Source organism: Balaenoptera physalus (genome assembly GCF_965194825.1).
Source record: "Balaenoptera physalus genome assembly, chromosome: 9".
In the NCBI taxonomy this organism is placed as follows: Eukaryota; Metazoa; Chordata; class Mammalia; order Artiodactyla; family Balaenopteridae; genus Balaenoptera; species Balaenoptera physalus.
Window position 1 is genome coordinate 98,580,214 of NC_138888.1, and position 13,657 is coordinate 98,593,870.

The 13,657-nt window shown below is 41.3% G+C and overlaps 1 protein-coding gene across 4 annotated transcripts in view; it reads right to left on the bottom strand.

Annotated features, from left to right (window-relative positions):
• The window catches only part of KCNQ5 (potassium voltage-gated channel subfamily Q member 5), a 567,853-nt gene that overhangs the window by 139,898 nt on the left and 414,298 nt on the right, over positions 1-13,657 (bottom strand). For all 4 annotated transcript variants that reach the window (XM_082474194.1, XM_082474192.1, XM_082474193.1 and 1 more), the window contains exon 3: positions 7,914-8,040. In XM_082474194.1, the coding sequence (XP_082330320.1) occupies positions 7,914-8,040 (127 nt within the window). The remainder of the gene's footprint in view (positions 1-7,913; positions 8,041-13,657) is intronic.

Consider the following 13,657-nt stretch of genomic DNA (forward strand, 5'->3'; position numbering starts at 1 on the left):
GCTGCTTTACGAGCTCTATGTTCTAACTGAGCTCCAAATTCCGTTACAGAAAGGTATTCTTTGACGAATTAAAGATGCATTTATACTGTTGTTGAGATTCTTAGCAGGAATGAAAGAAGCTTTAAGATCTAATTTTAAAAGACTCCCACTGCACAGCACATTATCCAGCTCTCAAATGCTGCACACAGCTGTGCATGGAGCGCTCTGTGGTATTTATTAAAAATAAGACACAAACCCTGCAAAACGGCGCCGGGAATATCTCCACAGCGCGTACAGGCGCTGAACTGCTCGACTTCCACTGAGGCTATGGGGGCTCCTACTGGCAAATTCCAAGCACCACTCGGAAAAATGACCCCAGAGAGACAGCTTAATGCTTCCTACTGATCGCGAGTCTTCAGAGAACATCTCAAGGCAGAAAGGGACAATTTCTCAAAGGAAGTCAATAACCTTTAATGAAACAAATCTGTGTTGCAGCCATAACTAAGTATATGCCGCAGAGTCCTTTGCTAAGAGGCCCTTGGGAATTGCTTCCTGGTGATAGTTTCCAAGGGGAATGGGAGAGCTCTCATCACCTTCTCTTAATTCCTGCTGCTCACGGGAAATAACACGTTTCTTTTCAGTTTGGACATTTCATGTTTCTAAGGGTAGATATATAGATGAGTGGAAAAGTCCAAGGGACAGGTTTATATTTTTCTGGATGGGTAATGATTTGTATTTTCCAATATGAAGTTCAGACAGGTATAGACAGATGACCAAGAGACCCAGAGCCTTATGTAGCCATACTTTTTGTTGCCTGATCAAAAATTTTTTTAACCCAAATATTTAGCATTAGGCCCACCAGCAATCTATTGGACCTTTGCCTGGTGGCCCATCCTAGACGCTGCCTTGTCTCAGGCAACTATAAACCCTCACGCAGCCCCCACGGCCCCCACTGCCCCCAGGGGTGGCTGTCCGTCCATCACCTCCCACTTCTCACTGAGCTCCAGCCGCAATGGCCATGTGTCTCTTCCTGGTACCAGCCAAGCTCACTGGGTCTCAAGAACCTTTGCAATGCCTGCTCCCTGGCCTGGAGAGATCTGTGCCCACATCTTCTCATTGTGGCTTCTCTAATACTCAGGTTGACTTGAGTGTTCCACTCCTTAGAAAGACCCCCTTGGGCCACCCGATCTAAAGAAGCCCCCAATCTGTTTATATCCTTCATAACGCTATCTCTAGTTGACATTATCTTGTTTCTAAAAAATATGTTTGCATATTATTTTTCTCTGTCCACTGGAATATTACCTTGACAGGAAGGAGGACACTGCCCATTTAGGGCCACACAGCATCCCTGGCATCTACAACCGTGCCTGGACATAGTGGACACTGTGTAGACATTTTCTGGGTGACTGAGCTCAGAATGCAGGGGATCTTTCACTCCTCTGCTCAGTCGGTCATGATGTTCTACACCTTTCTGTCCAGACTGCTTCTACCTCCATCACCTTTGCTCTGAATCAACGTAATTAGTGTCCCTCCTTCTCCATGGGCATGGGAGACTGTACTCTTACAGGCAGGGATCATGTTTTATCCATCTTTGGGTCATGTTTGGTACATAATAAGTGCTCTGTCTGTGAATGAATTTTCTTACATAACATTTGAAAGTACAGAATATTAGTACAATATATCGTAGTACGCCACTGAAGTTTATAGAAGGAGTGGGAAATAATCTTTAGCTATCCATTTCCTCTAAGCGTATTCTCTATATGGTCAAGTCTTACCAGCTGATCAAACTATATTATAAGTTCAAATTTGTGCACCAGGTCAACAGTGACCTAAACAGGTCTCCAAGGGTCTACTAACATGAACAAACATGCGAAGGCATTTCTGGGAGTGATATCACTTATCCGGAGATGCCTCCAATTAAGAAATACCCAGGGACCTCATGATAACATTGATCAAAAGGGTATGCAGTCCTATATGAGGCAAGTAAGTCTACTTTAGGGTTTAATTTCTTCTTTAGGTTGGAGAGCAGCACAGGTAACCTGATCTAGTTGAAATAATAAGGCTAATATTTAAGGCTGATACTGCAATTAATGTCATTTTGTGAAGTCTGGCTTCTTATTCAAAGATTTCAGATTAGAAATGATAATATTTGTATACAAATAATGAATACTATAAATGTAAGTTGATGACAATGGACAAGGTTAACTAAATTTAATTTAAAAATACTAATGAACACTAAGCACAATCTTCTCACAGTTGGTAGTGTGGTACTCTGGGAAGTAGATACTTGCCCATTGTTCTGGGTTCCTTGCACACACTCCTGAACCTTGGAATCTCTGGCATGACAAGTGCCTTCTGTACGATAACGAGGTGGCTGGGGTTCCCTAGAGAGCTTCAAGACGGGGACTGGTGACCAGAAAGACAAAGGCGGGATGAGAGGGCCAGCCCCACCCTGGACCTCTGGTGAGGGAAAGGAGCCTGGAGATGGAGTTCCATCCCCAGTAGCCAATGATTTAATCACTTGTGCCTTTGGAGTGAAAGCTCCATGAAAATCTCTAAACCATGGGTACTGGAGAGTGTCTGGGTTGGTAAACACATGGGTGCTGGGAGGCGGGGTGCCTGGCGGGGGCATGGAAACTGCATGTTACCCAGTCCTTTGCCCCAAATACCTGCCCTGTGTGCCTCTTCCATTTGGCTGCTGTTCTTGGATTATAGCTATAATATAATATAATACAATATAATATAATATAATGTAATATAAGGTACAGCACTTTCTTGAGTTCTGTGTCATTCTAGTGAGGTGGGGAGTTACTGGAGCCCCCAAACTGTAGTCAGCCAGGCAGAGGTGTGTTAGCCTGGGCACCTCACTGTGGCTGGCATCTGATGTCGAGGAGGGAAAGTCCTGTGGGACTAAGCCCTGAACCTGCGGGGTCGGTGCTAGTACCAGTTGTTAGTGTCAGGATTGTACTGAGTTGTTGAACACCCAGTTGGTGTCCGGAAAGTTGGAGAATTGGTTGGTGTGGGGAACAACCGCCACATATTAGGTGTCAGGAGTGTTGTGAGTGAAAAGAGCTCATCAGGTAGGTATATTTTCCTAGACTGAAATCCTGGTTCTTTCATTCACCATCTTTCTAACTCTGGACAAGTTTCTTAAGCCTTAGCTTACTTCCTCATCCCTAAAAAGGATATTATAAAACTCATGTAGGATTAAATAAGACAGTATTTATAGAGTTCAAGAGCAGTACCCATTATGTAGCAAGTCTCAATAAATATCAGCTCTTATTAATTAGAAGGATTGAAATGGCTTTAATGTTCTGTGGTCAATCAACCCAACAGGGTTCAGTGGTCCTCAGATGGTCCAGTGAATCACATGGAGGTGACCACATGCACCGGAGTTTGAACACTTAGATGGAAAGAGAAACAGCAGAAGAGTATACGACTGACAGGAAATAACCCAAGAGAACATAACTTCTACTAAAGGGCAGAGGAGATTAGAAGGTGTAGAAAATGACGCAGTTGAGTATGTCTCCTGGAACCAAAGATGGAGAACCTGGAGAGGTAGAAAAATGGTGTCTCAGTCTTCAGTTCAGAACCAGTGGCAGTCTGAGAGTCTCTGATACAGCTTTCCAACACATTAGCAGCTGAAGCTGCCTTTTAATAGGATGAACTCACAGATATATTAGAGTGGCCTTGGCTGTGTGGTTGATTTTAATAAAGGCTCCAATTTTGTTTTAGCCAAAGAAGACACTGGTTATTTTCTTCTCATTAAAAAAATACACTTGGCATTTTCAGGAGTGACTGTTATTGCATGTCAAAGGCATATATGCTCTATTCAGGGGGAAATATCCATGCTGAGATTTGCCTCTTTCATCCTCTTGTGGAAATATTACACTGAAGGAGAACTGCTAAAATAGCAATTAAAAACAGACTGATATTTAGCATCAAATACAGATCCACGATTAACCACAGGCTGGTGCTTTCTGCTTCCCTGAGATGCACTGCAGGACTGAGAAGTATGGCCCTGTTACGTATGTCTGTAGACAGAGTCACTGGGGCATCCAGAAAAGCCGCGGCTACAGGGAACCGGTTGGCCTCCTGACACATCAGGCTCCTTGTCGCGATCTAAGCACCAGCCTTTGGTATGGTTTGCAACTTTCAGGTAGGTCCTTAACGGAAGTTAGAAAAGGAGTGACTGTGAACTCAGTCTTCGAGGTTGTTTCACACGTTCTCAATACTGAGGCCATGGAGGGAATGAGTTGTGTCTGAATGTAGAGAAATCAGAAAGCAGCCGGTCCAGGTGAATGAGGGCAGCTCGTTAGATATCCCCAAATGTACTTGACTCTCCCAGTCGTAGGGCAGCGATTATGGCCCCCAGATGTATGTAGAAATGTTATTTCAACAGCGTCTTAGGGGAGAGATGTAAATTGAACGCATAGGTATAAGGAAGAATTTTGTAATTCAAGATAAGCTTTTACCAGTTTTCAAAGCAAACTCCTCAAATCAAACAGAGATAAATCAACATGGTAACGAAAGAGAGCATCTAATTAAAAAACAATTGAATAGATTTTTTTTTTCTTCCCTTAGGTTACAGTTGTTTAAAATATGTTTTTCAAACCCAAGAATATAATGATTTTATGATTTCTCAAATCAACAATATTTGGAAATGCCCTGGTTCTGGCTCCAGTGCAGGGGTGGAGGGGTGGGCAGGTCAGGAGGGGAAGTTCTGCAGTCTTTGGGAATCAGCTCCTGGGCCTCTATCACCTTGTGTCCAAATACTACCAGTTGGTCTGCAGGGCTCGCTAGGTGACGGCTGTAGTAGCTTTGGTCTGTTTCAGCTGGAGAGAGCAACACAGGGGTGCTTCCAGAAAGCACCCCCCGCGCTGCAGGCACAGGCAGGCTACCAGTCTTCTCTGGATCCTTTCTTGAATGCTCAAGCCTTCTAAAAGTGTTGGCTGTGTATTTGGCATGTTCAGAGTAACCAAATCTTACAGATACATGGAGTCTTGAGAGAGGTTAGCTACATTTCCAAACTCACAACAGTTATCACGGACAGATGAGGGAGATGCTACTTCTTTGTCCATTTTGCCACGGTAAATTAGGCCAAACGAGGGAAATCCAGGGTTCACTTTACATTTTGCTTTATCGTTTAACCCCTGACATCAATCATTTTTTTATGGGCCTATTAAGCAGGCCTAGAAAGGGCCCCAGCAGCCACCTGCTACAGCCTGCCGCCTTCAGGCAGGTGACCTCGGTTCCTCTGTGTAGGTTACATCTTACTGACCTCATCCTCAAGACCCACGTGTGAACACATTTCACCGTTTCATTGCTTCATCTGGACCATGAATCAAACCATTACACATACCTCAAAAAAAAGACTGAAAAGTGCATAGTTATCCTAAATGTAAGTACAAATCTTGTTTTTGTTCTAATGGGGATTCATTATATATTTATCCGTGAAATTTTCTTCCAAAGCGACAGATTCACTAGAGGTCAAATATCCAAACGAAGAAAAGGCCTGAAGCGGTAACTAAGCTCCAGCCACACCTAAACCGTGTCACACTAAATCTGTAAGGTCACAGTTGACGGGCGCAAAGGTGGCTAAGTTACAGACGACAACACGTCGTCTTCAGAGCCATGCGTTACACCAAGACCTGAACGGATCCGAGACAGGAAGAGAAAGATTAAAAGACTAAGATGTGCTGATGTATCCGTAGCTGAGAACAGCTATCAAAGGGCAGCAGGCGTCTGGGAGAGAATCTGCTTTTTACCTTAGAAGCCAGAAATACATTGGCACTGCCTCTGGAATTGGAATAAAACCAATTTTAAATTGGTTTTAAAGCCTGGAATGGAAGATTCCTGCAGTCATCCGTGAACCAACCTTATCCTGTAGAAGCTGAGTGAGCCCTGGCCAAACCATCTACCTTGTGAATGGTTTTGTTTGGGTCCCTCATAGGACAGGAAGGTCTTGTGCCGTAATTCCACATCGAGTTACAGTGGTTTGTGGTGTAGCTTGAGCAGGGAATTAAAAAAGAGGAAAAACCTCCAGAGGAAAATCAAGTGCCTTCACTGATGCACCCCAGGGGCTGGGTGGACCCCCGCAGAGCTGGGTGGGCCCGCCTGGGGGCTGGGTGGACCTGCAAGGCCGGGCGTTGGCGCCCACTTTCCTCCAAGCCTCTCTGGCAGAAGAGGGGCAGCCGGACAAACAGACTGCGTTAGTGAAGGCCAAACAAGATGTTTCAAGGTTGATGTAACTTAGAATTGCACCAGATTCACTGCGGTAACCGCAGGGCTTCACGCACAGCCCCATGTCCATAACGTCTGGTTGAAGGAACGGTGGCTCTGGAAACGGGCATGCGTGTGGGGAGCCCTCCCGCTTCCCTGTGCCCAGGACATGCGCCACTCACACCGCACTGGGAGAAAAGATGGGACAAAGGGTTGCTCTTACAGTCCCCGTGGAGGGGGTTTCTCCACTTCCTCCTTAAGGAATAGGGGTTAGGGAGGAAACTAAAGGTGCTCAACAATTCCCAACTCCTGAAACAATGGCAAACCAGCTGCTGATGAAGAGCTTAGTCTAAACTAGCTTGTAAATAAAAACCCCACTTTCTCAGATTGGAAAGAGTTGAAATAAGTAAACCTCACCGAGAACTTTCAGCATTTGGATTTGAATGGCTACCAAAGAAGTGGGAAGGAAAAAAGAGCAAGAAAACCAAACGTAGCTGTTGAATAACAGCAGCAACTACAACATCAACAATAACAACAAGCTTTTGTATACAGGGTTTTCTTTTTCTTTCCCCAAAGGAATAACATTCTATTTCTTAAAAATAGGCCGAATTCTTCAAAAATGTCAGTGTTGGGAAAGACAGAGAAAGGCTGACGAACGGTTCTAGATGAATGAGACCAAAGAAGCGTGATGACCAGACACAGTTGTGACCCAGACTGGGTCCCGCCCTGGAGGGAAAATGCTACAAATGACGTTATTGGGTCAAATGGCAAAACCGCGATACAACCAGCAGATTAGTTAAGGTACTGTGTTAATGTCCAATTTATGGAAGGTTAGGTAAAAGAATGTCCTTATTTTGGAAAACCCACACTGAAATATTTAGGGATAAAGGGCCATGATGTAGACAACTTACTTAAAAAATTAATCGATTAATTGAAAATTGAGATACAATTGACTAAGGTTTTCAATTTTATGATCCACTTTTAAGTATATTACTTGGAGGTGCCAGATCTTAACTCTGAAATTGTTTTATAATTTCAGGCTGGTACCCAGGTGAATGGAATCTCTTTGAAAGGACGGCAGCCAGGGAGCTGCAGGGATGTGATATTTATTCGGGGACTGTAGGGTAGGGACTCAAATTTCAGAGGGTAAACACTTTATCAGGTCTAACAGTCACCGTGCATAAACATACTTGTAATTATTCTTGAGGCATGCTCATTAACATGCTTTACCAGGACAACTACACTTATACGTTCCAGCAGATCAAGAGCATAAAAGGGGTACTGCTTACATTGTAGAGCAAAAAGGGGTCTTTCTTTGTCCTTAGTGAAATCAATGCTCCCAAACTCAGGGCGACACTCGAGAACCATGTATTTCAGCATAACTTAACCTGACACAAGTGGGTATTTTAGAGCCAGACCATCTGGCTCAAATCCCAGCTCCACCACTAACTACCTGCATGACTTTTAGCAACTCACTTCACCCCTCTGTGCCCCAGTTTCTTCATCTGTAAAATGGGGATAATAAAAATACCTACCTCATCATGTTATGAAGAGGATTAAATGAGTCAGCACTTTCAAAACACGAGATTGCTGGCCCATGGTGAATAACGCATGAATGTTAGCTTTCAACATTAACTAAATGCTGCAATACCGGAAACAGAAGAAAAGGATGTGCTGTCATAAATCTAGGTATCCAGGACTTTGATATTCACCTATAACGCAGAAGGGCTTCCGGGCAAATCTCAGTCTTCCTTGCCATCCTCTGTACCGGCAACAGCAGCCTGCAGACCAGATTCGAATGATGAACTCCAAACCAAAGACGACGATCATCACGAACTCCTAAAATGTCAAATGAGGTATGTCAGAGAGAGGTATTACGGATCAAACCACAGCAGGAAGCTCTGTGGATATTTCTGGACATTCAAGCACTTCATCTAAAATATCTGGTTGTTAAAGTCTGAAGTTAACATCGCCTTTTCTCCAAATCAAGCTAAACCCGGAGAACATCGGAAATGTATTTCCTATCATGGAATGCTATTGTATTTTCTATCACGCACATTGTTATTTCCTATCATGGGATGCTATTCCTCTTCAAGTCTCTAAAGCTTTGCAAGTTTAGGAGTCCGTTTTAATTCTAAATATGCAGGCTGAATTACAGATCCCCTTGTCTGGAATACACAGTCCCTCGAGATTGGTTCCAGGACCCCATGGACACCAAAATCCTCAGATGTTCAAGTCCCTTATATAAAATGGAGTAGTGTTTACATAAAACCTACACACATCCTTCCATATACTTTAAGTTATTTCTAGATTACTTATAATACCTAATACAATGTAAATGTTTTGTAAATAGTTGTTGGCATGCAGTTTGAGTTTTCTTTCTTGGAACTTTCTGGAATTTTTTTTTCAAATATTTTCGATCTACGGTTGGTTGCATCTGTGGATGTGGAACTTGCAGATAAGGAGAGCTGACTGTATAGTGCAACTGACCTTAGAACCTGGTAACATGTGAAATATCTGAAATGAAAGAGCGAACCCTGAAAACACAGCTTCACAGTTTTACAGAAAACAGACCCTCATTTTGCTGCAAGGAGTGACACAATCCCTGAGCCCTTAAGAGTTGTTCTCAGAGGAGAAGTAAATATTTAGGAGGATACTGAGTTCTTTTGTTACGATGTCAAAATCTCCTTAGAAGACAGCAAGTTTTGACAGTGTTATTGTGTGTGGCACATACATCCTTTGCCAGAAATGAGACCCTGAAGCCTCTGGATCTGAAGCTTGTTAATTATTAGGCTGCCCTTTGGTGAGAGCTGCCTAGAAAATAACACTTGCTCCAGCAGGAGAGCTTTGAGATTATCTAGGAAGAACTGTGAGTGAACCCGGGGAAAGGCCAACTAAAGAGGCTCATTAAATGTGGGTCACAGACTGAGAAACCACCGGACTCTGTCAGAAGAAAGCACCTCGGGAGCAGACCTGTCACAGTCACCTTGCTGTCCCTCTATAGGGGCAGCACTGAGTTTATCACATTTGATTTGTTTTCCTTTAAAAATATTTCCCTCTCTTGTTTTTTTTTTTTTTTGAATCTCTCTCTTGTTTTTAAACAAGGGTTGACTCAGCATTTATGATGTAGAACAATATTTATTACTTGATTTTTGTTATAATTGCTTAATTATAAAAGTGATACATGGTTCTTATTAAAGTCTCTAAACATCACAGACGTGTTGAGTGTAGAAAGTAAAAGTCCTAAGCCACTCCCCGTACTCCCACGTCCCAAGATAAAAACTGTTATCAAATTTAGAAAAATGGCATTTTTGTTGCAAGTTTCAGGCAAATGTCTGTTTCTTCAGTTAGAGCATGTGATGATATACTGCACTTTTGAAATGCCTAGTAGAGATACATCATTCTCTCCTTCTGTTATTTTGCACTAAGTGACCCACAAATATTTCTCATCATGGGAAATAAATCTCCAATATCATGGCTGCTTACTTACTTACAGTGACTTAAAACTACCCATGGGCTAAATCTCCGCAGATGACTTTATGCAGATAACCAAAGCCATGGTCAATGCACACTCATTCATGATATCAGGGCTTTGTTTTGTTTTGCTTTTAGTTTTGAGTATACATCTAGGTAGTTGAGTTTATTCATTCATTAAGATGGCTGAAGCGCCACGTTAGGAAGAGCTGGGAGTGAACCCTGGGGAGGCCAGGCTTGGTTTAATCCTTCTCTTTCCTCATACAGAGCCTGCTGAGGCCCCAGGTGCCCAGCAGCCGTGTGTCCAGTGCACGTTTAATGGCAGGGCCACTTTTATCCCGGCCGCCACCTCCTACTTGAGCTAGGAAGTCTGGCACTCCACTTGTGGGGTCCTATTATCAGGGATAGCTAAGAAAATCCCAAATGTGGCCTGAGCAACTGGCACTACAGTAGAATGATTTTACTTTTTCATGGGAGTAGCTGCTACCAGCCAATGTATGGCCAATAATCTTTAGATATTGAATAAAGAATATTAGAATAAAGGACCATTCTATTACTTTAGGAAGGTAGGCCCTCACTGCATCATTTCTATGTTGTATCCTGAGGCAGATAAATTACATCTACAAATTCTTTATTCAGGGTCCCTTGTTCAGGAATATTGCCTCCTGAATTTTTTTTTTTTTTTAATTATGTTGGGAAAAATCCTTCATTTCCAAATAAAGCAAGAGGATATTGTAATTGGATTTCACTACAGGGTCGGTTTCTGCCTCGGAGAAGTCAGACTAGAGTCAGAATTCTCTCCTACTAGAGCATTCCTTAGTATTCTTTATGAGTGCCTGGTTTTAGACTTAGTGAGCGATAACCTCAAACTCTCTGGTCACCGAGCGAGCAGCAGGGAGGTGTCTGTGGAGCGTTTCTCTCAGGCCCGGAGCTACAGGACGTGGGGATGCTCACTCCCAAGACTTGAGCTGATTTGATTGGGAGCAAAAGCATGAAAACCACTTTGACCAGATTCTGTCTCCTGTTTCCTGAAATTTCCATCTTATTTCAGTTAAAAGGAACAAAGTGCTATTGAGAAAGAGGGGGGAAAGGATTCCAAATCTGACAGTCAGACCTGATGGGGAATGGAATTGTGAGAAGATCACCTTTTCTCTCTCTTTTTTCATTTCCCAACTTTGTTGAGGTATAATTGACAAATAAAAGTTCTGTATATGTGAGCTGTACAATGCGATGTTTTGATGTACGTAGACACTGTGAAGTGTTTACCATAATCAAGCTAATTAACATATCCATCACCTCACATAGGTTTTTTTTTTTTTTTTGGTGAGAACACTTAAAATTTAATCTCTTAGCAAATTTCCAGGACACACTAACACTATTGTTAACTATAGTCACCAGGCTGTATGTTAGGTCTCCAGGACTTATTCATCCTGCATAATTGACACTTGGTGCCCTCTGTCCAGTATCTCTCCTTCCCGCCCACCTTCCAATCCCTGGCAATCATTCTACTTTCTGTTTTTATGAGTTTGACTTTTTAGATTCTGCATATAAGTGAGAACATGCAGTATTTGTGTTTCTCTGTCAGACTTATTTCACTTAGCATAATGTCCTTCAAATTCATCCATGTTATTGCAAATGGCAGGATTTCTTTTTTAAGGCTGACTAATACTCCCGTCTCTGTCTGTCTGTCTATCTATCTATCTATCTCACATCTTCTTTATTCGTTTGTCCATTGATGGACACTTAGGTTGTTTCCACATCTTGGCTATTGTGAATAATGCTGCAATGAACATGAGGGTGCAGATATCTCTTTGAGATCCTGACCTCACTTCCTTTGGATATAGGACCAGAAGTGGGTTGCTGGTAGCTCTATTTTTAATTTCCTGAGGAACCTCCATACTGTTCTTCAGAGTGGCTGCATCACTTTACATTCCCACCAACAGTGCACGAGGGCTCCCTTTTCTCCACACCCTCTCCAGCACTTGTTATCTTTTGTCTTTTTGATAATAGACATTCTAACACATATGAGGTGATATCTCATTGTGCTTTTTTTTTTCTTAATTAATTTTTAGTTGCTTTATAATGTTGTGTTAGTTTCAGGTGTATAGCAAAGTGAATCAGTTATGCATGTACATATATCCACTCTTTTTCAGATTCTTTTCCCATATAGGTCATTACAGGGTATTGAGTAGAGTTCCCTGTGCTACACAGTAGGTTCTTATTAGTTATCTATTTTATATATAGTAGTGTGTATATGTCAATCCCAATCTTCACTGTGGTTTTGATTTACATTTCTGATGATTAGTTATGTTGGACACCTTTTCATAATACCTGTTGCCCGTTTTTAAATCAGGTTATTTTATTTTATTTTTTGCTATTGAGTTATGGAAGGTCCATATATGTTTGGATATTAACTTCTTATCAGATGTTTGGTGTGCAAATGTCTTCTCCCATCCCAGAAGTTGTGTCTTCACTCTGTTGATACTTTCCTTTTATGTACAGAAGATTTTTAGTTAGATGCAATCCCACGTATTTCTTTTTGTTTTTGTTTTTTGTGATTTTGGAGTCTTATAAAAAAATCCAAAAGACAAATTCTGTATGATATCACTTATGAGTGGAATCTAAAAAATAAAACTAACTAGTGGATATAACAATAAACAGACTCACCGATATAGAGAACAAACTAGTGGTTACCAATGAGGAGAGGGGTGTGGGGAGGGGCAGGATAGGGGTAGGGGATTAAGAAGCACAAACTACTAAGTATAAAATAAATAAGCTACCAGGATATATAGTACAACACAGGGAATAGAGCCAATATTTTATAATAACTATAAATGGAATATAACCTTCAAAACTGTGTATCATTATGTTGTACACCGGAAACTTATATAATATTGTACATCAACTGCACCTTAATTAAAAAACAAAAACAAAAAAACATTGCCTAGACCAATGTCAAGAAGCTCCTTCCCTATGTCAGAGAAAGACAAATATCATATGATATCACTTATATGTGGAATCTAAAAAAGGGTACAAATTAACTTATCTTAAAACAGAAATAGAGTTACAGATGTAGAAAATAAACTTATGGATACCTGGGGGTAAGGCAGTGGGGAGGGATAAATTGAAAGAATTGGGATTGACATATACACACTACTATATATAAGATAACCAATAAGGACCTACTGTATAGCACAGGGAACTCTACTCAGTACTCTGTAATGGCCTATATGGGAAAAGAGCCTTAAAAAGAGTGGATATATGTATATGTATAATAGGTTCACTTTGCTGTACACTTAAAACTAACACAATGTTGTAAATCAACTATACTCAATAAAAATTAAAAATAGAAGCTCCTTCCCTATGTTTTCGTCTACTAATATTATAGTTTCAGGCCTTACATTTAAGTCTTTCATCCATTCTGAGTTGATTTTTGTATGTGGTGTGAGATAAGGGTCCAATTTCATTCTTCTGCATATGGATATCCAATTTTCCCATTCATGATAAAAACTCTCAGCAAGTCAGAAATAGAGGTTTACTATCTCAATTTGATAAATAGAATCTACAAAACCCTTACAGCTAATGTCATACTTAATGATGAAAGATTGAAAGCTTTTCTCCAAAAATCAAGAACACGGAAAGATGTTCCTTAGTTCATCACTCTTATTCAACATAGTTGCATAATATAGTCACTGCAATAAGGCAAGTAAAAGAAATAAAAGGCATGGAAAGACAGACATAAAATAGTCTATATTTGCAGATGCATGGTTGTCTACAGAGAAAATCCCAAGGAATCTACCAAAAGACTCTTAGAACTAATCAGTGAGCTCAGTAAGGTTGCAAGATACAAGATCAATATACAAAAACCAATCAGATGTCTGCATACTAACAGTAAGGATGTGGCAGCCAAAATTAAAAGCACAATATTATTTATGATCATTCCAAAGAAATTAAATGTTTAGCTATGCACTTAACAAATCTG